Below are 26,331 nucleotides of genomic sequence, written 5' to 3'. Positions count from 1 at the left end.
AAGACGAGATGAGACGACTCCCAGCAAGCATAACACGAGGCGACGATACCTGACTGTCGAGGCCGAGGGTAAGCAGCATGAAGAAGAAGAGGAAGGCCCACAGGGGTGCGACCGGCAGTCGGGCAACCACTTCGGGGTAGACGATGAAGGCGAGGCCGGCGCCCTGGTCCACGACGTGCTCCACCTCGACGTTGAGCTCGTGAGCCAGATACCCAATCACCGAGAAGATCACAAAGCCGGCAAAGATGCTCGTCAGCACGTTGCTCACAGACACGATTAGGGAGTCCCTGCAATCGAATGGTGACATGTCACACAGCTGCTGCAGTAGCACAAAGGAACAGCTCTCAGTTCTGAATGGAACACACGCTCCATTAAAAGAACATTAAGGTGAAAAATAATTTATACTGGTGAGATATTCTATGCAAAACCTACTATCGTTAGGGTACGCATTTGAGATGGTTGGTTCATGATTACGAGTGGAAAAACTGCGCTAAAAAGACGCGCCGTGGTCTGTGTCCTTTCTTGTCCCGTCTTTTTAGGTCTGTTTTTTTTCTTCGCTACTATCGTTATCTTCATCATGATAGGTTTATCAACAGAAGAAATAAATAAAGGCCAAAGTTTCATTATTCAATTTCGCGCCAACATCTCTGCACATCGAAATATATCGGCGTATAAGAACTATCTCTGTCCGACGAAATATCTCGGGCCAAATACCTCCGCCGAACAAAATGAACGTCTCATAATTATTGCGCAGGTAATTGCCAACAATCGAATCTCCCTAACAGGCGTGATAGGTCTTCGTTAGCGTTTATTTTATGCGCTACGTTGTTCGGTAGTTTTTCCCAATGAATTGATACAACTTCTGAGCATTAGCTACCAAATATAGTCGGACTAATTTTACTTCGCCTCGAAACGTTTATGACAAGTGGGCGTGTTGTAGAGACCTCATACATACTGTATTGAAAGAGAAGGCATTTATTGATTTTATTGATCATTGCTTTTTACGGGTCATGAAGAGAGATGGAAGCGTATCGTTGATCATGGAAATATAACAAGAACAACAAAATATAACAAGTACAACGACTAGTACTGTAGGAAGGAAACTGCAAGAATAAAAGGAGACTCGCGAGCTTGAAACACACGTGTGACTTGGGAAAGACAGATCGAACAGTAAGAAAAGAAGCGAAGAATACGAAGGCGGCCGCCCGCGAGCACCGATGAACAGCATCGATTATTCAAATAATAGGCTCGGAAATTGGTGTGCACGAATAGCCGCTCCCATCGGCGCTAAAACACGTTCCTCACAAGTAAAATACTGCTTCTCTTGTCCATGTAAATATATTCAACGCTTTCATGCGTTCAGTGTGATCATTAGCAGCCACTTACACACACACACTTACAAACACACACACACACTTACAAACACACACACACACACACACACACACACACACACACACACACACACACACACACACACACACCACACACACACGCTTAAATACGCACTCACTACCGCTGGATTTATAACGCCGTTATATCACCGAATGTGGTAAGCGAAAAAAGAATCATGGATGAGTCACGAATCGGAAAGCACGCGTCATTTTTTAACACAGTGACGAAAGGGGAAACTCACTTGTAACAGTCGTTATGAAACTTGTTGTAGGACGAAAGTGTGATGAGTCCGCCCCAGGCCGGACTCAGAGCGAAAAATATCTGCACCGCCGCATCTCCCCAGACCTGAGCGAGAAATAAGGGGTTCGGTGAGTCTTCGTTTCGCCTTTATCAGAAACGGCACAGAGGAATGATCAGAGACACTAAAATGAAACGCTAATCATTTAATGCTAATAGGACATTGTCTAAGTAAGTATCTTCGCGAAATCAGCAGTCATACGTTCATGATTAGAAGAACAACGTAAGGTTCCAGATAGATCAGTTTTTAACTTCTGTCTAAAATCACCGCGTTAAGTGTGACGTCACGAATTTAGAAGCATATCTCAACCTTATTGAGGTATTTTCGGCAAAGTTTCAAAACTTGCTTAGTTGAGTCTGTCTGTTAGAATACAATGTAGTTCATCTGCGGCAATAAAGATACAATACAGGCCAGGGCAGAAGCTCTCAAATTTGATGACGTCATAGTGAATAAGTAGCGTAACTTCAATGCGACGTTGCCACCTGTATTTGCTTTTCGTGTTTGTTATACCGGATAAAGCAGCCACTAACGGCAGAATATTGTAGATGAACAATTTGCTAATTCCTACTAACTTGATTTTTTTCCTTTTTAAAGTCGTTTTAATGGTCACGTCATGAATATGGAAATGCATGAGATAAATGCCGCACATGTCAAGCGTTGTCGCATGTTTGGCAGATCTAAAGAATGTTTAGAGCTCTATCGGCAACTTTTACAACAAACTAAAGCGGCGCAAGAATACTGATATGCGATTAAATATGTGACACGTTAATCTTCAACTACTGCCTTGCTCTAAAGTTAGAGATTTCATAGCGTAGATTGACCGCAAAGATATAAAAACTTCCGATAGTTGCATATCAGTGCCTCGATTTGAAGTAGCGCTCCCATTTAAAAAAGTTACACCATCTCCCGCTAAAGGGGACCATGAGGCTATGCGAAGCCGGAGCACTTGCACGATCGCGTTCCGTTGGCGTTCGTTGGGCATGCTACCGACCTCGGGCATGCTACCGACCTCGCGTCGTGGAATGCGAAGAGGAACACTACGCGCCTCGTGTCTTCCCTCTGTCCTGGCCTTTAATTCTCACAAGGCGAGCGGGGAACGCGGTCGACAGGCGCGCGAGAGGGGAGCAGCGTAGGAGAGGAGAGAGAGGGGGAGGGGACGCGCAAGCGCTGGCGCTCATCGCGGCGCTGCGCAGGAGAGAATTTCGGCATGTCGAGCGCGCATTTCAGAGGAGTCAACCGACACAGGGCGAGCGGGGAACGCGGTAGAGAGGCGCGCGAGAAGGGAGCAGCGTAGGAGAGGAGAGGGAGGGGGAGGGGACGCGCATGCGCTAGTGCTCATCGCGGCGCTGCGCAGGAGAGAATTTCGACGTGTCGAGCCCGCATTTCGGAGGAGTCAACCGAAGCAACGCTGGACTGAACGCGCGCAGCGCTCTACCAGTTGAAGAAGAGGAGACTAGAGGAGGAGAGTAGCGCATGCGCCGCGAGATCAGAAGCGAGAACGCAGGAGAAGCGCAAGCAGGTGCTGGTAGAGAAGTGGAGAGAGTAACGCGATGCTGTTGAAGAGAGGGAAGGAGGACAGTTGCGCATGCGTAGTGTGAGTGCGGACTACCAGGCCGACGCCGAGGGACATACCCCCGAGCAAGAGATACCTTCGCATGTAAAAAAAAAATGTATAGAACGAGAGGTTGGCGCCAATGCGCGGCGCCGGCCACTCCTGTTCTCTTGCATAATAGTTGTCGTTGCAAAGTAGACAACTATTCATATTCATACCTGACGCATTTTGATAAGTCATTTCAGAACCTAGGTTACTATACGGGTATTCAAGATTACATATGCTTGATTTGGGCTCATTCCCACTGAAATAACTGATGGATGCTTATTATCAGCTTTCCAAAGGGGCAGCAGTATTTCATTAGTTAATGAAGTCACACTTATAGGTGAAAAAGATTGCATGAAAATATATGTAGCGAAAGCACCTGTACTTTATAGACTTTCGGTGCCGACGGTAATTGCAGTGTTTGTACTTGCCTGCGGGGTAAGTAGTAGCCTCCAATTGGGTGTGACGTAGAACATGATTCCTTCGTAGGCACCGGGCAAGGTAACACCGCGAAAAAACAATATCACCAGCACCACGTAGGGAAAGAGGGCAGTAAAGTACACGACCTGCGTTAAAAAGAGATTAAGTTAAGAAAAATAATTGGAATAACAAAACACTGACAGTAGCGGCCGAAGGAAATTATTGAAAGAGATGGCAGGAAGGTCCAATGCTCGTTGCCTTACAATCAATTTCTTGTAGTCAGCTTCACTGCAGCAATATATGCTATCTGAAGAGGCACACAGCCTGTATCGTGGTGAAGCTTAATAAACCTAATACAGAGCGCGCGCGAGGTGGAGAAAATGAGGGCACAAATCGCAACCGCCGCGTCTGAAAGAACTCTGGAGGCCTGTCAGCACAGTTACTAATGTTTGTATTGTGACAGGAGACAGCGCGCCCTCGCTTACGAGTAAGGAACATACATACTACACAACTTCTGACGGTTACCCCTTCGATGCGCTTCACTACACTAATGCTGCACCGCAACACATTGCGAATGCTTCTCTGCACAACAGAATTGTACTGCGGCGAAACTAGTTTGAGGTAACTGATTAAGACGCAATGCATATAAAACTCTTCGAAGTGTAGCGTTGAGCTGAAGCCGCCTAAGAACACTGTAACAGCTGCCTACGAACCATGAACAATGTCAGCCAGCATAGAAAACCGTTTTCGACCCTAAAAAGAACGCGAAAGAAAGGGAAGTAAAACTAAAAGACGGGATAAAAGATAAATGTATGTTGTTCAATGGAAATCTCAGAACGGTCACATTCGTGGCACCAAGAGCCATTCATGAGGAAGCGAGGCAGCGTGATCGCTTTATTTAGAGGTGATTAAATAGTACTGCTGAATACTGATAAGGGCTGCATGTGAAGTAATGTAGGCACAGTGATTTGTGGCAACTAGAACTCTAGACAAACGAGAGAAATATATAAAAATGAGGGGGGGGGGGTAGCGTGCGCTCACTTTTCCCGAGGACTGGACGCCTTTGCAGAGGCATAGGAAGACAATGATCCAGGCAAGCAGCAAGCACAAGGCCAAAGGCCACCGTATCTCGCCCGTTTCTCGTATACTGGGAGACTCTCCGAGCACGAAGAACCTGCAAAATAATGCGCACAGGGTAAGCACGACGGCGTCGTGTCGTAGGCTCGTTGTTGGCGTTTTGTACACGTTGCGATTGCTTAGTTTGCACTCTTACGAATGTAAAATATGATTGATTGATTGATTGATTGATTGATTAATTAATTGATTAATTGATTAATTGATTAATTGATTAATTGATTAATTGATTAATTGATTAATTGATTAATTGATTAATTGATTGATTGATTGATTGATTGATTGATTGATCGATTGATTGATTGATCGATTGATTGCAAACTATGCCGTGCATCTATGCCTTGCATGTGCCAAAGACGATCTCACCGGCATCATTTCCCTGCTTTTTTACGTCCACCAATACACCACATTAAATTTTATTTCGCTTATCTCAAGCAATGGTCTATAAACTCTCATAAGCTTTGAAAGCCAGCGCCTCTGGAAGGCGGAAATAGTACGAACCAAATCAACAGTTTCGCTATGGAAGACGCCACGACCGAGGTTTTCCAGATTAGTTGGGTCGCCTTAAACTGTTCAACGTACACTCAAATCAAAGCTCACGAACTTCATCACCGCTTACTTTTTTTTTTCATTCTTCAATAGTGATTATGCCTCACCTGAAGTATTCAGCCGATGGCGTTCGCTTTGCCATGTTCTTTACAAGGGCCGATATATTCAGTTCTTGCGCCATACTTTGGTTGAAACAGGTCTGGTTGTAGTAGGATCCGTTGATCCTAAAGCACGCGTCGGCGTCTTCGTACTGATAACAAGCTGAAAATAAACACAAAAGAGAGAGAAATCACAGGGCACTGATAAAAACCTTGTTTATTGTAGCACTAATGGCATACTTGAAATAGAATAAATGTTCATACAAGAGGCAACAAAGAAAGCCAGAAAAACGCAATCTGGGACGTAACACTCAGCTTAATATGCACTACCACAAACGTGGATCATTCGTTCTCCATGTTACTTTTTCTTCGGTGTGGAAAGGTTAATTAATAGGAGGATGACTTTCGCGTCAGTGTTCGCAGAGCTCATTTTCGTAATCATAGCAACGTTTAAACAAGTGTTTACGTACAATGTGCATTGTATTTGTGCCACAGAGTAATTCCACATCAGGGTGTATATATATATATATATATATATATATATATATATATATATATATATATATATATATATATATATATATATAGTACCGTTTAACTGACAATCATTTTGTGAAACACCACCGACAAAGTACCGACAGAGTAGCGATGTTTCTGCTCCTTGTTCCCGTCTTTTGTGTCTCAAAGTACCTGACATTAAGGATGTCGTAATGCCTTGTACTATGGTTGACCTTACTCCTTGCGATACAACGAGACAGCAAAACCTGAAGTAACCATCGTACCTGGTGTGCACCACTCCGGGTCGCACTTTTCCCAAGGCAGCGTTTTGGACCAGGATGCGAACATATAGAACAGCGTCCAGGCGATGATCAGGTTGTAGTAGAGCATTACGATGCCGGACACAATCACCATACCGTAGCCTAGACCTGCAATGGAAGCGCGGAAGCAGCTGTCGAGCCTCACAGCCTCCAGAAGCCAACGAGCACGTGTGGCGATACGCAAAACCAATTTAAAATCGTTACATTGCAGCGGAAATGACGTGCATTGACGATTAAGAAAGATTCCTGCACTAACGATGTACTTTGGAGCATAAGGCAGTCAAAAGAAACTGTTATCAGTAGTGTGCAGATAAGTATCTTCCGATAAGTAAATCTCAGATTTACTAAAGTCCGACAAGTATCTGCAGACAAGTAAACAAGTTCAATGTGACCTACGCTGCGCGTTAGAACACGAACAGTATAGGGCTACTACTTGGCAGAAATGCGGCGCGGAAAGTTTAATTCAAATTCGCCAAAAGAAAAAAAAAACCCGAAAAAAAAAAGCCAGTAGAAAAACGAGTCGTCGTCACCGCCGGCGAGGCATAACCGGTGCATTACGTACCGTGGAAGAGAGGGCAGAAGCGCTCAAAGATGGCGATGGGCCCCAGACTAGAGTACTGCCCGAAGGACAGTTCCATGAACATGAGCGGAAGTCCCGCAAGGATCATCATCACAAAGAACGGGATCAGGAAGGCCCCTGCAACAGCGAGAAAAAAAAACAGTTATAAGCACAAGGATGCGACGGTATAGGTCATCACGTCCCTTCCCCTATCTCTGGAGACACGGGCGCTCTCGAAGAAATGCGCGCATCAATGCTCTCGCCGCCAGTCTCATCCCCATCTGCCCTATCGGAATAACGCACGAAGAAACCGTGAAACATTCTCCACGTGCGCATCGAATTGGGACGCGGCCAAGGTCGCGCGCCTGCAGAAGTAGCGCGGAGCGAATCCCTTCCGCATCACAAAACAATGTTGAGATGGGATGCGGAATAGCATTAAGCTTAGGCCTGTCGTCTTGTGCGGTGGCTTTCTCGTTCGCGCAGCAATGCGACAGACACATACGCGTGGAGAAAGAAAAAAAAAATATATATATATAAAGCAGCTCCCTTATCCTTATCACCGCTTTCGTTGTCCTTTTACCAACTTGGTAGCTGGCTTCAATTTTCTTTCGAGATTCTCTCTCTCTCTCACAAGACTCTTTTTCACGATTCGTACCACGCGAGAAAAGATAGCACTTTACGTGTGTGACAATGGTACGAAGGTATTGAATATCGCTCCTCCGTGCAGGGGCGTAGCCAAGGGGGGGTTAGGGGGGTTCAACCCCCCCCCCCCTCCGAAAATTTTCAATTTGGCTTGCGTATATAGGCACGCACACATACAAACGCACGCACGAACATACATAAAGTATGGTTTAAAACCCCCCCCCCCCCCCCCCCCCCGAAAAAAAATTCTGGCTACGCCCCTGCCTCCGTGCTTGTGAGCCCGCATCGAGGGCATTCATTGGGGTGATTTTGGTCGTTTGAAGATAACGTGCAAGCCCTGCAAGCAAATTTATTTTTATTCTGACACCACCCTTTGTACAGGCGGAATGAATGCTAGCTTTTATGTTGTTCCGCATTGCCTCAACCCGTCTTTCATTTTGTTTGGCATACCACGCTTCATTCAAGCAGCGCCTACAGCAGCTGTTGTGGGTTCGTGCTTTGGCGTGTGTGTCCCTGTTCTTAGCGTTATATAACCCCCATAAACATGTCACAATGATTGCAATAAAATTATACGAATACAGTGAGCATCTATATGTACCTCACCTCACTCATTAGTGAATAATAATAATAATAATAATAATAATAATAATAATAATAATAATAATAATAATAATAATAATAATAATAATAATAATAATAATAATAATAATAATAATAAGTTCGCGTCGTCTTTGGCGATCTAAGCTCGTTCTCCCGGCGCAAACCTGTCGGCTCAATCCCGTTGCGTTCTAAGTAAGCGCTCTACAATACTTTCGTGCTCTGCCTTTATGCATTTCTCTCCTGGAGCTGCGTTCGGAAGGCCACTTGCGCCAATGGACAACCGACATTCTACAAGACTAACGCTCAGCGTCCACGAGCTGCGTCTATAAGCGCTAACTACCAGTCATTGCACGAAACTCTCAGCGGCGTCCCCGGATGTTTGCTGGCCTTCCTAGGGATGACGTAGAAGATTGTCCGAGAAACTATACGACGTCGTACACGCCTACAGCTGCGACTGTGACGATTATGTATTAATAAACGTAGCCTCTATGCTAATCAGGTTGCCATGACATGGTTCCTAATTGACGAGATATACTTCCCAGATTAGTATTTATGCCACGCTTGCGCACTGGAATTCTCCGCTTAACTCCAATCCTCGCCCTAAGAACCTTGAATCATCACTCCAGCTACAACTGCCATCCAAGATTTCTCGACGTGACGCTACAATGCTGTGCCGGTTGTGGATCGGTGTAGCGTTTACCAACTCATTCAGCCATCGCATTGGCATGGCAGATTCATCCATGTGCGAAAGCTGCAATTGTATAGAGACTATTGAACATCTCTTGTGCCACTGTGCCCAATTTGATGAAGATCGCCGGACTCTCCAGTGTGCCTTGAATAGACTGGATGACCGTCCCTTTAATGAAGCAAAGATCTTAGGAGCCTGGTCGCGCAGCATATCAGCCCAGAAAGCCACACGAGCCCTCCTGCGGTACTTGAAAAGAACCTTATTGAGCGACCGCCTGTGAAACTCGGCACTGTGTGTGTGTGATGTGACATGTGTCTATCCTTCTCTCTCTCTCTCTCTATTTTACTCCTCTATTCCCCCTCCCAATGTGTAGGGTAGCAAACTGGACGCATTGTCTAGTTAACCTCCCTGCCTTTCCTACATTCCTTCTCTCCTCTCTGTCTCATTCAAGGAGCATTTTCTGTCGAACCACTAGTACATTCAGAAGTTGCGAAAAAGAAGCTCTCTGATCGTGATCAGGATTGTGGCGAGTCAAGCACGTAGCATAGCAACGTGCCTAGCCAACACGTTGTACAGTTTGAACGAGCTAACGCGTCATGTACGACGGCGCGAAGCGAAAATGATGGTTATGTACAGATGAGGAAGATGAGCTTCATTATGTGCCCACATCATATTCAAGTTTACAAAGGAACAACAAACTGCAGGAAAATATTGAACTCTAGTCTTCGTTACGCCAACTGACGTTTTCATTGGCACTTTGAGTTACACTGTATAGAGCTCTAGACAACACAGGTCACTTCCTCTGCGTCTTGATATTACAGTATCCAGGTACGACTGTTACGGCTCAAGTTGAACATTTACCATCTTACAGGCGCTTAAACCTCAGAAATTAAATTTACGGACACCAGTAATAAACACTAGACGCATTCTTGTATGTTAGAAAGAAGAATGTTGATTGTCAGTGGATATAATAAAGCTTCATTTTCTAAGCGCTTGCATTTTAAGCACAACCAAGATTGTGGTGACGACTCCGAAAGACATAAGCTGGGCTTTTTTGTTTTTTTTTTCTCGAGGACGACAACGGAACATGAGACAGAGAGGAAAGGCAGGAATGTTAACCGGTCTCGAATAACTGCTATCCTACCCTACACTGAGGAAAGAAATGGGGGTGTTTGAAAGAGATATACAGAAAAAGCTATATTGATACAGATGGGGAGCACGAAAACAATGTCACAGTCTTCTAAGACGGCAACAAACAGCGCTGGACACGGGACTCGTCTGTCATTCTTTCATCGTCCCGTATCCAGCGCTGTTTGTTCCCGTTTCAATCATGCACCAAACAGCCCAGTTAAATGCACTCCCACAGTAATCACAGTCAAGACATCACTATAGCTCTGTAACCGCCTGTGCAAGTCTGTTATTATAAAAAAAAATTGACAATGCCTTCGTCGTCTCCATCCGCGGTGATTCCTCAGGACGACATTATGAAACAACAAAGAAATTCCACTATGTGACACTGGTAATCCACCAAACTTCTTTCGCTTAACTACTAATTTCTCCCGGGTGCCCTTTAAAGTTTTAATGGGCCGCTCGTTCAGGCCCGGACGTGCATACATCCAACTCGCTCACTCACCGCCTCCGTTGCTGTAGACGAGGTATGGAAACCTCCAGACGTTTCCCAGGCCGACCGAGTACCCCAGCAGGGAGAGTATGAAGTCGAAGCGGCCGGTCCACGTACCGCGCTCGACGTACTCGCCGTCCGAGCCCCGCTCCTCGTCCTCGCCACCCCGCGGGGACAAGGGAACCTGGGAGCTGACCCGTGGAAACTCCTGCTCCATGTCATTCTGCAAGAGGGGGAGAGGCATTCTCAGTCGGGTCTCCTTAAAGGGCACACGCGGGGGTAAAGGTCTCGCTCGGGTGCCCTTAAAAACGCGAAGTTTTTAACAAATATCTGCAGACCTGCAGACCTGCGTCGCAGGTGATGAATCTGTAGATATGACATAGGTGAGCTCAAAATGCAAGATCATGAGGAAAGACAAAGAAAAGGAACTCTGAAGGTGGAGGTTTTAACCAGAATGGCGTCTGGTTAATTAGCTACCTTATGCGGGTATAAGAGTGTAATAGAAAGCATGTGATGGACAGCGCAATGCAGTGAAGGGCGTTCGACCAAGCTAATCGTTTACAAAATAGAACAGTGGTACCTCTGCCTTCTTGATGGTTTTTCCAGTAGCGCTTACACGGAGAGTGGGACAATCGTACAGTGGCCCCAGTGTGTTGGACGTAAACTTTCAGTGCTAATGAAATTGAAGATAGAGGTGCAACCGGTGCCCGACCTTGCATTACAAAAAAAAAAAAATAAATAAAGAAAGTAGGGGAATAACAAAAAACGAATAAATTAGAAGAAAAGCTATAATACAATGCCCGGTAAGTTAAGGTACAAGCGCCGTTACCTGAATGCTTGTTCCGTACGATGCACGCGATACATTCAGCTGCATAGCTGGCGCTAAAATGTTAATTTTTAGAGAATGTTGATGGCAGACCGATACATTTTCCAGAGCAGGTAAGACAAATACAGGGATATCGACGAAAAATTTCATCCCTCAAAGTGAACAGCAAGAAAGAAAGAAAGAAAGAAAAAGAAAGAAAGAAAGAAAGAAAGAAAGAAAGAAAGAAAGAAAGAAAGAAAGAAAGAAAGAAAGAAAGAAAGAAAGAAAGAAAGAAAGAAAGAAAGAAAGAAAGAAAGAAAGAAAGAAAGAAAGAAAGAAAGAAAGAAAGAAAGAAAGAAAAGGAGTCTTTAAGATGTGACACCTAGCAAGAAAAGCACGAAAGTGGGGATATGAAAGAAAGCAAGACGACCAGATACGAAAATCGAACAATTTCTGCCTATATACAGGCGGAAAATGTATATGGACCTATATCTTTATCCCTATACCTAGATATGTTTATTCCTGTACGGATAAAGATATTTACGGCCCATTTAAGGTCACACTTTCCGGAACGAAACTACGAAAAAAAAAAAAAAGAAACGACATTATGACCGGAGTGAGCAGCTCCTATAAAATATTTCCTGTCCGCAGGAAATGTTTACACATTTATACTGCAAAAGCAGATTTACGTGCCAAACTGCAAATTCTGTAGCCACGTATACAATGGAGGCGGAAAAATATATGCTCGTTTTAGAAACACAGAATAATGCCTGGCCTTTCTTTGTTTCTTCTTATCTTTCGACATTGCTTCGCGGCGCATTTCAAAAAAAAAAAAAAAAGAAAAGCGCGCGCGCTCCGCAGGGGATGAAGAACCAAGTCAGTGACGTTACAGGAATCACCTGTCATATAGGGCACACCTGCTTGTGCCTCACTCCCTTTTGTAGCACGGCTCCTTCGAAAGGAAGGACGAAAAACCTCCCGTTATCAATGTTGACGACTTTTGCTCCACGCGCGCGTTTCATACCTTGCAAGCACAATCATGAACTAGTGACCTACGCGTCGCGCTTGTTAGTTTCCGTTGTTCGAATATAGTACACGGGCCCTTTAAAGGAAGTCCTAAGTATTGATTCATACTTAGGACTGTGCAGCGCGCACAAAAAGGGACCAGGGACAAAAGAAGCACACAGGACAAGCGCTGTCCTGTGTGTTTAAAGGAAACCACAGCGATCACATCCGCTTGTAACACGCGGCGTTCAGTTGCTGTTTGCGTTCCAGCCGCCGAACTCAAGCACTCAGACCTAGCTCAAGAGGGTTTCAACTTGGGCTGGTTGGTGATTCATCCTGATGTGGACAGTTGCGCACACGAAACAGGGACAAAAGAAGGAACACAGATAGACAGACGTCACAGTCTATCTGTGTTCCTCCATGTGTCCCTATTTTTTTGCGCGCAACAGTCCACATCAGACGTAGTGCTAACGGTCTTTCGTGATAGGTTCACACTTGGACAGACACACTCACTGGCCGTTTCATTAAATATGTTTCTCTGAGTATTCACGTATATGTACACATTTTAGTAACATCACGACTCTAAGTTCAAAGTAGGAACATCTTGGATTGGAACTCGTTCCCACTCAGTCTGTAAAACGGACAGACTTATAATCATTCATGTAACCGAACCAGACGCCTTATAAACTATGAATATATGCATAACTGTGCCTTTACCACCTACAGATCACTTCGTTGTGTTTGTAAAGTAGGGATTCCTTTTAACTTCCCTTTTTAAACTGAGTGACGGCAATGCATGTTTGCCAGTACTGATCACAGAAACCAAGCAAACATCACTCATATACAGTGCGCTTGCATGCTCAATCCTGAATCAAACCATCGAGGTAAATAGCCGCGGCAAAATTTTTGTACTGCATATCTCGAAGGACATACGCGGTGCTATATAGTACGGCTCGGCATAAAATATAATCTTGCATGTTATTGATCCATTAATTCATCACTTCTTTTAGAGACACGAGCACAGAGTGACCCTCTCGTTTCCCTGCCAAGCGCTTCCGGTCGAGCCCTTACTTCCGGTTTTACGAATATTCAGAAAAAGTCTTCTAAAAAAATAAAACTCGCACGAAATCGATTATTCTGGTTCAAGATATGATTTATATCTGATACATACGATATCGGGGCATGAGTTAAGATAAGGGCCAGTTACCTATTAGTATAATCATAGTCCCTCAATACTTTTTGGGACTATGGTATAATCATAGTCCCTCAATACTTTTTGGGACTATGGTATAATCAATGAAGGTTAGTCGAATCAGTTCATTGAAAGAGCGGACGGTTTTCTTGTGAGCAGCTGGAATCGTTACGTCACCTGGCGGAGCAGATCCGAACCACGCGCTTCTTTCCACGTGGCCTCTGGGATCCGCCTCGGCAGCGCCACGAAACAAAGTTAACCCAAGAAACACACCAGAGCACACGGACGCCGAGGTGCGAGTGCCGCTATTATGCTTGTGCGGGCCATCCTATTCGTTCTAATCCATGCAAGCATGTCATGCCGTGCAAGAACGATCGCCACGCCGTCATGCAATATTCATGCTGTGTAGCGTTCCAATCTTGTATATGTACTACCCAAGTACAGCCGCTAGCAGATACCCAAAGTCAAGGTTTAGGATCGCCTGCAATTTTGTTTTAAACCGAAGTGTGGCTTCATCTTGCTGCGCGAGTACACAGTTGCGAGGAAGTAGCATTTAAAGGAGCACTGACACCAAAATTTTACATCTTGTTTTTTCTGTTGCGATGAGTAGTTAACGACCCACTTATCACGGCTGGAAAGCTCGTTTGCTCGAGCGCGCAACCGTTAATTATTTGGAGACGGTTTTATAGCGCCCAGTCGCAGTTTCAGTTTCAGAGAGCACCGAGGGAGGCAGGACCCAGAGTGGTGGCTATGTAAACATAGCTGGCTATGCGAGCACACAAAACCGCGTGCACATGAGCATTGCGTCGACAACTCTTTTCAACGAAGGCTTCCTGGATGCTGCTACAATGCCCTCTGAGCCGTTGTAAATATGCCTCCCCCCTCCCCCCCCCCCCCCAAGATGCACTGCCGAGGCGAGGACATCAGCCTTTTTACTCCCGTGCAAGTCTCCCCTTCTTTCCGTTGAAAAGGTCTCCTAGGAGAGAGTGGGAGAGAGCGCCCGCAACTATCGTGGCAGCCAACACAAACTCATGATGCATGTGGCGGTTGGTTGTTAACAAAAACACCAAAGGCGCGTTTCGCATGGAGTGGCGCGACGCGCACTTTAAACATGATTTTAAATATATTATAGGCTATATTATCCATTGATATTTCGTAGATGATGCGTGTGTGTCCACCCAAATCCACCCCACAGGCTATCTCGCCTTCGAAATTTTGTGTCAGTGCTCCTTTAAAGGGCCCCTAAACCACTCCGAGTTCAACGACGAGAGGGTGGTTTCTTTCTCGCCTTCACTATACCCTTGCTGCAGTCGCTACTTCCTCCTCGCTACTTATTTCTTCATAAAACACGGGGAGAATGTCAGCGCTAAGCGTTGAGCGTACCTGGAATTCGCGCTTTTCTGCTACACGCTGTTACTCGCGTAGTCGAAAACGCACAAAACGAAGTGAGGTAAGTTGATCGCGCCAATCTCGTAGATGAGCCAATCGAGAGCTTATTTCCTCGTGACGTCACGTGAACAAACTCGTGCGTCACTAATTACGCCGAAAAGACTGGAGACGTCGGGAGAGCTGGTTCTTTGTATTTGCGAAGCTTGTTCAGAGGCCCTTTCACGCATGATGCGACTATCACTCATCAGCACAAATACAGACAATTGCACTACAAGCAGTCAGCCATTCGCGCCACTTCCCTAATCATGATGGATACCCAGGCGCGCAAAAGAAATAAACATATAGAGTAGCTGTGATTTGGAGCTGCGTGAAACATCCTGTCTATCGCGAGCATGAAAAGGAAGCACGGAGAAACGAAGCGCGTAGGTCGACACGGCATACACAGACGCGGGGCGTCGTTAAAAGCGTTCTAATGTTAACGCCACTCAAATCGAGCTCCTACGGCAACCCCCTTTCTAGAGCTCTCCGCACTATTTCTGCTCGTTCGTCGAGCAGCTTTCTATAAATCATCATCGACGACTAAAAGCGACGTGCGAGTCGGTGGCCTCCTTTGCAGCCGGGCCATAAGGCAAGGACACCTGCTTCATTCGACTCCCCGCTTAATATACGTCACCTTTACTTCCTTTTTTCCTTTCCGTAGTTTGTTTTATTTGTTTTACCTTTTCGCTCGCCTATTCGAGACCCGACAATTCACAACCACACCCTGCGGGACGTGTGTGTTGAAGCGCTAAGAATAAAGGAATGAGGCGAGACAAAAAACAAGACAAGTCATAGAACGAGATAACGTGAGAGAGAAAGAACGAGATAAATAACAAGAACAAAGGCGAGACGGCTCGATGACACGGCAGGATAAGAGGGGAGGGCGACGGTACAGGGAAGGCGGGTTTGCGGCGACAAGAAAAAAAAAAAAGAAAGAACAGAAAAGGAAAATCAGGGCACGGCCAGAGTCACGCTTTTGTTCCCGGGAACTAGGTCAGCTTGCGGGAGAGCTTAGGGAGCGCCATTGACACACGGCCTTTTAGACGGGTGGTTTTCGGGAATGGGCGCGCGCTCTTTGCTCGGTATGGTAGTTTTTTTTTTTTCCTTTAGCGCGTCGCGATGGATTCTTGTGTTTTTCTCAGCGCAATTTTCATGGCGATGGTGTGACCTAGACGCCTGATCTTAAAGATGCCCCCCTTCCCTCCTCCTCCGCGACTGAACTTGCGTCTCTCCAGGGGTGTCCGGCAGCTACGAGCTCATCTGTACCGCTTAAAACAAGCATCTTTGAACCGTGTAAATCGGGATCTGACTCGACCACATGTTGCAGTTAGCATCAAGAGCACCATTTTCCAGCTAGGATTGAAAAAAAAATCTCTAGTGATCTACACTAAACAATGAATATTATCATATAAAACTAGAATCAAGAATCAAGAATTTGATCGCATGATATCAAGAGTACACATTATCAGCTATCATTGGATGTTGCCGGCTGTATGGTGGCTGGTGTAGGCTACGCTGCTGGCTAATATCAGCCACATTACCCTACGCACCGTCCTTTGAAGGAAGCGACAACCAGTTTTCACGGCACCTGTTTTCTTTAGCGCAACGGAAAGCTTATCGGACAAAGTGTCTAATCACGGAATGCTGACGGAGACAACGCCGTGAAAACACTTATAATACAATTTTTCGGTCTGCGGCGACTATTAAGTCGTACACACGCAACCCACGCTGCTATTAGTGGGAGGTGAGCGTGGTTGTGCGCGTCGGTTTGCTGCGCATGCGTGCACTCTGGGCGCATGCGCCGCGACTCGGACATGTTGCACTAGTCGCCGCTAAAGTAGCGCCGCTTCTCAGAATAAAGCGGGGGTTGATGATAATATACATACTCTAATTTTGAGCAATAATTACGGCGCGCATGAAAGCATCAGACTACGAACAGCAGAGGGAACGACCCCATAATCCAGCTTCAAGGCTCTTCCGCCAGGCTGCGCGACATACCGGTCGTTGCGGCATATAAACGCGATTTAGGAAGATAAGTCCTACTGAGATCGCGAAAAGGACGCTTGAATCTGTCGCTATATTTCACGCTCTTTTCATTTCCACTAGGATCTAATCACACCTTCTGGTCAGTTATCGCTCCCTTTAAAGCAGGCGTTCACATGGCTCATGATTGGGAACATACACACACACACACTATAGTTCTCGTTTGAAAAATTCATCACACTTTTTTAAGAGTTGTTGCTCTTGCGATTTACCTCTTCTTTTTTTTTGGGCCTTATGCATGCCTATGTTATTTGCGATTACACTGTCGCATTATTCTACGTGTCATAATAAAGATACCCCCGATAAAAGTCGCATCATACGAAAAGGTTAGGTTGCATTATTGCAGCGCTAGTACTTCTACGGTGTCATACAAACACGTAAACGCGTAATTTGTAAATATTAAGACAGATACAGCATATTTAACTGCAAACGCCCTATTAGAGTAAATGCAATAAGAAACATTGACTATTAATATATGAGAACACGTTAAAACGTTTTGAATGCATGATTAAGAGAGAAAAAAAAAAACTGAAGATAATGGTGAATACTTCCGGGTCAGCCATATCGAGGTAGCTTGGCGGGAAAGGCCGTTTCGAAATACTTTACTACGGACCATAACAGAGACGACCTAATCGGTGTATACTAAGGGTGCGCGAATAGTGATGACACCGAATCGAATACGAGTACAAATACAAATTGAATATTGTTCGAATAGATTTCGTATAGTACATTTTCAAAGCAGCCCTAGACTGGTGAGGTAACAATTTTCAAAAACAGCCCAAGAATTCCGCAACATTTTATTTGAAACAAATATGCACAAGCTCTGAGAAAGGAACACTGCAATTATTTTTAACCGAAAAAATGCCACAATTATTTAAACTGAGGCAAGTTAGTATACAGCAGCAATTACAGCCTTCGAAGTATATTGTAACTGCAGACAGGGACTAGTATTCAAGGTAGTACTTTGTCAACAGCTTTTCAATAATACTGATACATAAATATTGAGCAGTTCTCATGAGCTAACTTCATCGTGAATGTCATGGTGAAGATAGTTAATTGATGACGCTGTCGCTGTGGCGAGACTGGAGTTTTAAGCAAAAATGTCTTCAACCTGTGATCAACATAGCGTCGATAGTCCCGTAAGTAGCCCCGACCGTCCCGTAAGGCTGCATACATCTGGGTAATTTGATAATGAAAACAAAACAAAAAAGTTACCCCCTCGCTGTTCCAACGTTTCGTTACTTCGAACATTTTTCGTCGTTGCCGATTATTCGAAAAATATTCGAAAAAATATTGAGTATTTCGAACACGCACTGTTCGGTTCGAGCACCGAATCGAATAGAACGCTATTGGATTCGTTATTCGAAATTTTCGAATATTCGCAGGCCCTTACTGTGTACTCATTTCGCTGAGAAACTCATACTGACAAGTGACAGATCGTGATCGAAAGATCCGCTATATGCTTGTCTACAAATAATGTTGGAACTTCCTTTCAGGTTCTTTCTTATTGTTTTCATTGCAGAACACTAAAAAAAAAGGGGGGGGGGGAGTATATGTTACTCATTTCGGTGACTCCTCAATTGCCACGTATATGACTTTAACTCTCTCTTGGGTCCCACAGCTCCTCGACGGGAGTATAATGAACTCCAAGGAGAGTTCACGTGTCTCTTTAAAGAGAGTCATTTACGCGGCAAGTCAGAACTCACAAAAAGAGAGTCAAATGGATTCTTCTTTTCTCTTAGAGTGTAAATAAAACAAACGCACAAGATTGTGAATTTAAAAAAGAATAACGAAGGTTAAGAAATCACTTCTCCGCCGTACAAGGGCTTTGATAAAACAAAGATCTTGAAGTTTACAATGAATCCCGTCATATGGGGCAAAAGAAGAAAAAAGAACAAGGCAAATATATATAAAAAAAGAAAGAAACAAGGCAAGAAACAACCGTGGTGTGGCTATATCGCTGTACGAAATAAAATGGGCTTCACTCTTCTAAATCTACAATAGAATAAAGAGAGAGAGAAAAAAAATAGAGCAGTAGAATGGAGAGGGAGGTGGAGGGGGCCTGAGAGCAGGAAAATTATTACCTCTATTTTCCCCCTAGGTTTTCGCTCCCCAAGGTACATTTGCTCGGGGAGGGAGAACGAAAGAGATAAGGGAAGACGTCGACCATACTTTTATTGAACTGTGATTGCGAGATTCGATTGGGCGCTTCGTCGCGGAGAAATATCCCGAGTGAAAATGATCCCCATTCGGGAAAGAAAAAGAAAAAGAAAAAAAAATAATTTTCGCGAGCAAATAATAACGATACGAACAACAAGAAGGGAATTATTCCCTCGAATCACCGCGCGAGGTCTGCTTTCCCGAAGGTCTCCCCCCTTTTTTTTTCTCCGCTAAGAGACCTCACAGAGGAAGGTAGTGACGACCTGCGGAATCAGGAGGGAGGAAAAAAGAAAGGAAAATGACGATCGGCGAAGGTGCGAACGAAGAACGACTCTCGGAGGTTCGTCTCTCTGACAACGAGACGCGTGCACAGGCGAAGGTGGCAAAGAAGAAGAAGAAGACGAAGAAGAACCACGGATCACGGTTTCACGCGTTTGAAGATGACGACGACGGGGGAGGAAACGCGGTCACGTATATTCTCTGCAGCTCTTTCGCTGCAATTTGCGTCGGCAAGCAACGACGGTCGCTCGATATGCAACTGCGAATCGCGCCTCCTGCTCGGGGGGCTCGTAAAGCGGAGATAGCGCGCTTTATGGCGGCCGCGGCGGTCAGAGAGAAAGAGTGTGTGCGCGCGTCCCGCGCGTATATAGAGGCCTCTCGTGTGCATGCACTCGGGCCCTTAACAGCTGTAGCGCTTGGCGAGTCTTTTCGTTGTTTTTGCTTTGCCGGCTGGGCTTTATGTGACCCGGGGCTATATGTATGTCCCTGGACCCGTCGCACTTGTCGAGGCACGATCGAGTAGTTTTCTTGTACGACATGCCTTTTATGTGGCCGGGATAAAAGTCGGTGCATTTTTTGCCCTTTTCGGTTGATGTGAACGACCCGCTCTTTGGTAGTACAGGCGCATCGGTTAATAATGGGCATGACGAGCCGGTTAAGAGCATCGGTCGCGGGGTATTTCAATATGGTTAAAGTTCGGACTGACTTTCGATAACAAATTAATAAAGGAAAATAAAATACCGGGAAGACAAGAGCAGCATCATGAAAGCGCTTGCATGATGTTCGCAAAGCCTATTTAGATGTGAGTAATCTTTTGGTAGTTTGTGCACCGTGGCACAATGCTTGCAAGTAAGGACGTTGAAGCCTGAAAAGGCATTAAAGGTTATGAGATACACATACAGGTACTGTATCTTGAAGCTTCTCAATCATCGCTAAGAGAAAGGAAACATTTTAGGAGCGATTCATAACACGGGAGTCAAACCAGTCTAGAAGGAAGCAAAGCAAAAAGAAAACAGCGCCTAGTGTTATGCCACCTCCACGAATTCAGTAACGGGTGAAACGCTGTGCAGGCTGATACATGTTTTCTTGAATACTAAATGTTTTCGCACGAACGCCATGCATATTCTTAGCTAGTGTGTGGAGCGCCGCCATATTAAACATATTAATTAGAATAGTTCTGGACGCTCTAGTAAATAACATTCGAAGTCACATTTAGTCCTTGCAGATGACACAAAACAGTGGCGCAGCAAGTTCGATCTCGGCAAAGGTATGCCGGACTACGCGGATGTGATGCACAAACCAGGTCTTTGACAGGCTTAATCTCTCCGTCACACAAGGCTGGCGAGGTAGCGAATATACAGACACTGGTAGCGGGTTGTGAGAGATGGTGATGAGGGCAGCGGCTTAAGGAGCCGCCCTTTGTTGGCGTGAGTTTTAAGACTCCGCGAGCAAATCTTTCAGCCAACAACTTTCCCGTCATGCCTACATGCGAGGAACGTCGCTGAAACATCTTAACGAAACGCAGGTTGCATCGTACACTGATACCGACTAACACACTTTCTATGCGCCCGTCCAGAGTCAATCCTTTTTAACGCGATAGCGTTAAATACCTCGTTTCGCAGAAATTCTGGTGTTGGTGCCGTTAGTTGTGAGCGAAAAGTCAGCGTTGCCCGTGAGCGAAAATTCGAAATAGATGCAAATAAATAAATAATAGATGTGTTCGTTTCGAGTGGGAATAGAACCCAGGACTTCCGCGTGGCATGCCGGTTTTCCACCACAGAGCCACGCCCCTGCTTGAAACTGTTTCAGGAAGAAAAAAGAAAAACCTATGCGAATGCCATGCAGTGCGAGAAGTCTGCTTAACGCATGTAATATTGCGTGGCAGGAGCGTACAATCGCATCAGGCGTCAAAACATGCGCATTTTGCAACGAGTGACTGGTTTAAAGGCCCACCAATTACAAAGCGCACAAGCATAAACAATCATCATTAACAGCAACAGCATCAACAAAGTATGCAACGGCGTGGGGGCGCGTGTTGCCTTAAGGACGCATAGTGGGTACTCCGCCAGTTCGAAAAATGCCCGCACCTCCCCGAAGGGAATCGTGAGGAAATGCGAATGCATTTCTTGCGCCGAGAGTACACGGCGTAGTAATTTTAATGGCGTAAAGCTGGACACATCGACGCGCTCAAGTGTCTCCCTTTTGGGCGCCTCTTTCAACGAACGCTTCCTACGTGCGTTCGTAATCACCTCAGGGATGTTGCCATAGCCTTCAATGCAGCACAAACGCGTTTAGAACGCGCTGTTTTCAGGCTGTGCCAAGGCAGCGCAAACGCTACAAACGCGTTTCAAACGCACTGCATTGAGGCGGTGGCGCAGGGAGGAGAGAGAGCGAACGGCGAGAGAAGGAGCGGCGAAGCACTGCACCTACCCTATCCTACACTCTCTCCACCCACGCGGGTGCTCCGCCGAGCTCCCACGATGCGAGCGCCTTCACACGCCAGAGCGCGCTCCTACTCTCCACTCACTCTCCGCTACTCCGCCCGCACCACCTGCTCCGGTTGCCAGGGGCGAGGATAAGCGCGCGCTCCCGCAGCTGTTGCTATGGGAGAGGGAGTGAGAGCGGAGAGCCGCGCGGACAACGCCGGATGCCTTACATAGCCCGACTAATAAATGCATTCGCACTTAAAAGGAAGAACTATGCCGCAGGTTCGCAACTCTACTCGCAGTAGGCATTCTAGGATAATCTGAAGCAGTCAGTGTTACGAGCCCAGACGTTCCTTTTCTTGCGGCACGGTGTCCACCGACAAGGCGAAGCGAGGCTAGCGATTGAGAAGGAGATGCGAATGACGCCTAATTACGTTATCGTGTTGCACTCTTGAAGGTGAAGCTCAAGCGTCCTCCAAGTTTTTACAACTGTAAAGCGTCCTTCCTGTTTTGTAGCACTACGATGAGCTGAGCCTGGCAAGACCTCAGCTGTCTAAAATCTTTGAGAAGGCTGCCTCAATAGCCACGCTCTTTGATACAGAGCCAGTCCGGGCAGTCGTGTGCACCTTCAGGTAGGAATCACAAGCACATCTGTGCTAGCTTCGCACGATGTATCGACCAAATCGTCTGTGCCGAGAATCGAATGTCGAACATACGTTTTCTCCGAGACGTAGTTGAAGTATCCGTCACTACAGAAGCCTCCTTGTACGTTTGCCACGTAGGCTTGAAAGCATTTGGTCTCTTATCCCGTTCAGGTCTAGGAACGCCGCGTTGACACGGGGAGTTAAATACAGAATGTAATTTCCTTAACGCAATATGTGTGTTCGTGGCAGAATGCATAGGAGGCAGTTGCGGGAAAGGCGTTCCATTTGATCTGGCACTGCCTGTTTAACAATACCGGAGAGTTCCAGGTTGCCTTCCCCTCAATGCGTATCATCGTGCAGTGAAGCCCACAGACGGCGGGTTCAATAAGGGAATTGCGTACGCCTTGCGTCCATTGCGTTCGCGTAGCGTCAAAAGCGATAGGCTTGCCGAAGCGTACGCGGCCAGAATAAGATGGGACCAAGTAGAATGATTAAACTGCGATGGGGCAGCATGGCCACCGAAATCGATACGAGATCGGTGCATTCCTCACTTCGCCGATGCAGCATGCGTTCGCGTTGGAGTCCTTATAACCCAAAGGTGATTCTAGTGCCGGCAGGAAGCGTTTTCCTGGTATAACTGCCGCTCATCAAGTTCGAGGCACAAAGCAATAAGACTAAACCGCCTTCGTACCTCGTTGTATTTGAACTTTAAGTGTGGTTTCCCGAAACTCAGGAGCGCGACTCTTAGAGAATTCCTGAGTTACAGATGTAGGAAAGCAGGATGTTAGGGTAAGTGGTAAGGGGAACGCAGTAATTGAAATTAATGAAACGACGGCAAAACGAGCGATAATAGGCCGATCGTTCAATAAGAATGTGGTACAATGAAGCATTATATTAACTATCCACAGCTAAGTCTCGGCTCTCGTTAATATTTTAATTATCTGTCGTTGGGTTGGCCTAGGTTAGAAGGCTGAAGTATGCTTCGCGTCTCCGGTGTACAGAATCAGTCAGCTATTTACAACTTCGCGATCTTGCCAACTGCAGTCCGACCTCCTACTGCTACGCAACACCACATGTTCAAATCGAACTTCTACGACTGTTAAATGAACATTACATTAATGTTCACGGTAAGCATTACGTAAAATACGAAGTACCCGGACTCCAGGGCCATGTACATCACGTCTTGTCAATATCGTGTCTTGAGCGTTTTGCAATGCCGAAGCACGAAGAAATCGAAAGGGTTACCTGATGACACGTGATCTACCTGCAACCACACTATAGCTGGTGTTCTTGGTCTTTTAGAAATTCACAAAAGAAAGCAATGCAGATGGCTTTCGCTTTGACGTTTCTATGTTAAAACCTAACATTACGGGGTTTTACATGCCGAAACCACGCAACAAAGAGAGAGGGACAGGGGCGTAGCCAGAAATTTTTTTCGGGGGGGGGGGGGGGGTTCAACTATACTTAATGTATGTTCGTGCGTGCGTTTGTATATGCGCGTGTATATATATATGCAAGCAAAACTGAAAAATTTGGGGGGGGGGGGGGGTTGAGCCCCCCAACACCCCCCTGGCTACGCCCCTGGAGAGGGAGATAGCGGAAGCTCTAGAGATTCACAGGGTTGGTTACACTTGTGTTAGCATCCCGTTCATTGCAGTGACAACGAGGGAGATGGAACATCTGACAGAACAGAAACCACGCGCGAGGGGATGGCAAAGATAGGCGGTCGTAACCTTTGAGACCTTTGTCAGTGACGACGCTCTTGCGTGCGCGCACAGTTAAATGCGCATGTGCGTTCTGAAGTGTCGATTGAAGCTCTATCGGAGTCTAGCGTTTGTCTTATGTTGTTCTGTGTAGTCTGTAGTGTGTGTCCGCTAGAACATCGGATGCATTAAGGCCTCTAAAATTTTGCTTTTGACCACTTTTTATTCATAAATACATTTCGTTACACGACGAGAATTCAGCCCGACTGCTGCAGCCGACTGACGCTGCGTCCGATACCACCTGCAATCCACGGATGTTGGAATATTCCCAAACATCTAAAGCGTGCTGCAAGTGTGTGACGAAGTGTGAATGTCGTGCTATAAGTGAAGTGTCACATACGACGCAAGCAGCAGCTTCCCTCGGTAGTTTTCTCGTGAGAATATGCAGTACGATCCACTGTTAAATGGAACACTCGAATGAGCAACATTCATGTTGTTGGCCCCCCAACGGCTAGTGGATGCTCAAAGATTGTTCGTGCACGTTACTAGTCTATCATAAGAGTTCGGAACTGTCAGCAACCAGTAGTTTTATACAAATCTAAGCCACTGGGCTTTTGCAGGAGAGCGAAATCCGGACATACCCGAAACGCAAGTGTTCCCTGTAACAGTGGACCCGTCTGTACATTGGGAAAATTGTACCAACGTTGGCTGGAACGTATGCACTGTCTTCGGCAACACAAAGCCACGCTGATGGCTATTGAGGAAAGCTGCAGAGGCACCCCCAGCAGCAACGGAGGCTGCAGGGGCGTAGCCAGAAATCTTTACCGGGGGGGGGGGGGCAACCATACTTTATGTATGTATGTTCATGCGTGCGTTTGTATGTGTGGGTGTATATATAGGCAAGCAAAATTGAAAATTTTCGGGTTGAGTTTGAATCCCCCTTGGCTACGCCCCTGGTTCGAAGCTGTTTACTTTTACGTGAGCAGCGGACGCAACTGTTTATAAAAACGCCAGGCCAGCGTGGAGCACGCAGCACAGCAACTGCGAAACTTGAGAGAGCGTTCTTTCTAGAGCCCGTTCGAAATTCTCTTGGGGAAACTAATACAAGTACACATGCAAGGTATCCACTACGCCGCAAATTATAATTTTCGTGAAGTAGGGAAGCACCAACTATGCTGCTATTCGTCTTTGTGCGGGAGCGAGGTACCCGCTGCACATCTGTAAGGCATAATGTGCACTTGTTGATGCTGCATGTGGCTGATGCCGATGAAGAATTATGGCTGAGCACTTTGTAGTGGGTGGGAAGCTTTAAACCACACACTCGTTGCGCAATTAGCATTTTGTGACGCCTGGTTGCTATTTTACTCTTCTGCCACGCTACTTTTCGCCACACATGTTAACGCGATTCCTTGCCCGACATTACGCCTGTATAGGCTCTCTTTGAAAAGGAGTTTCAAGCACCAGCATGGATCTGTGGTAGAATACTCTACTGCCACGCGTAGGGCCCGTGTTCAAATCTTATCCGATCCGAGGTTGTTTTTTTTTCTCATTTCATTTTTTTCTTGTTTCGCGCGATAATCGTTACGGACACCGGCGGCGGCGGACAACAAACCCACTGTCGTTGTGATCTGATAACAGCTTTCACTGTAATAATAATAGTGCGGGTTCTACGTCCCAAAACCACGATACGATTATGAGGGGCGCCGTAGTCGAGGACTGCGGACATTTTGACATGTGGTGTTCGTTAACGCGCACCTAAATCTACATAACACGGGCCTCTAGCATTTGGCCTCCATCGAGATGGCGCTCCGCCGCTGCCAGACGCAACTGTTTACGAACCTCGACGTTTCCTGAGGAGGTGCACGCCACGGACAGCGCCACTCTTCCGAGCTCGACAACATCGGTAGCGTTTAAGTAACGGCGTACGGGCATATTTTTGTGCCATGCCTGTTTCATGAGAACAAAAATGCACCTGGTTTGCCGACGAACCTTAGACAACCGTCGACGAACTACGGAAGGTCTCATTTGATAGGTGATTTTAAGCAAGCCTAAAAGAAGGGTTAGGTGAAATCAAATTTGGAGACATCCGCGCGTGTATTTTGCATTAAAGGACGCATACTTACGCTCGTTTAATGGCTCTTCTCCATCAGTACGCTACCTAGAGTGGGGTCTCTCACGGGCGTCCTGCTACAAGAAACAGGTTTCTCGACGTCATTTAGACGAGAAA

At 46.0% G+C, this 26,331-nt stretch overlaps 1 protein-coding gene across 3 annotated transcripts in view; it reads right to left on the bottom strand.

Moving 5' to 3' along the window:
* LOC119383410 (sodium- and chloride-dependent glycine transporter 1) overlaps positions 1 to 26,331 on the bottom strand; it is a 90,718-nt gene that overhangs the window by 12,813 nt on the left and 51,574 nt on the right. For all 3 annotated transcript variants that reach the window (XM_037651521.2, XM_049412502.1, XM_037651522.2), the window contains exons 2-9: positions 10,432 to 10,642; positions 6,872 to 7,006; positions 6,274 to 6,417; positions 5,501 to 5,654; positions 4,752 to 4,884; positions 3,722 to 3,856; positions 1,637 to 1,740; positions 50 to 287 (exon numbers count right to left, since the gene is read on the bottom strand). In XM_037651521.2, coding sequence (XP_037507449.1) covers positions 50 to 287; positions 1,637 to 1,740; positions 3,722 to 3,856; positions 4,752 to 4,884; positions 5,501 to 5,654; positions 6,274 to 6,417; positions 6,872 to 7,006; positions 10,432 to 10,642 — 1,254 coding nt within the window. The remainder of the gene's footprint in view (positions 1 to 49; positions 288 to 1,636; positions 1,741 to 3,721; positions 3,857 to 4,751; positions 4,885 to 5,500; positions 5,655 to 6,273; positions 6,418 to 6,871; positions 7,007 to 10,431; positions 10,643 to 26,331) is intronic.

Source organism: Rhipicephalus sanguineus, chromosome 2 (assembly GCF_013339695.2).
Source record: "Rhipicephalus sanguineus isolate Rsan-2018 chromosome 2, BIME_Rsan_1.4, whole genome shotgun sequence".
NCBI lineage: Eukaryota > Metazoa > Arthropoda > Arachnida > Ixodida > Ixodidae > Rhipicephalus > Rhipicephalus sanguineus.
The sequence above is the reverse complement of the archived record's forward strand: the minus strand, read 5'-3'. Positions and strand labels throughout refer to the sequence as shown.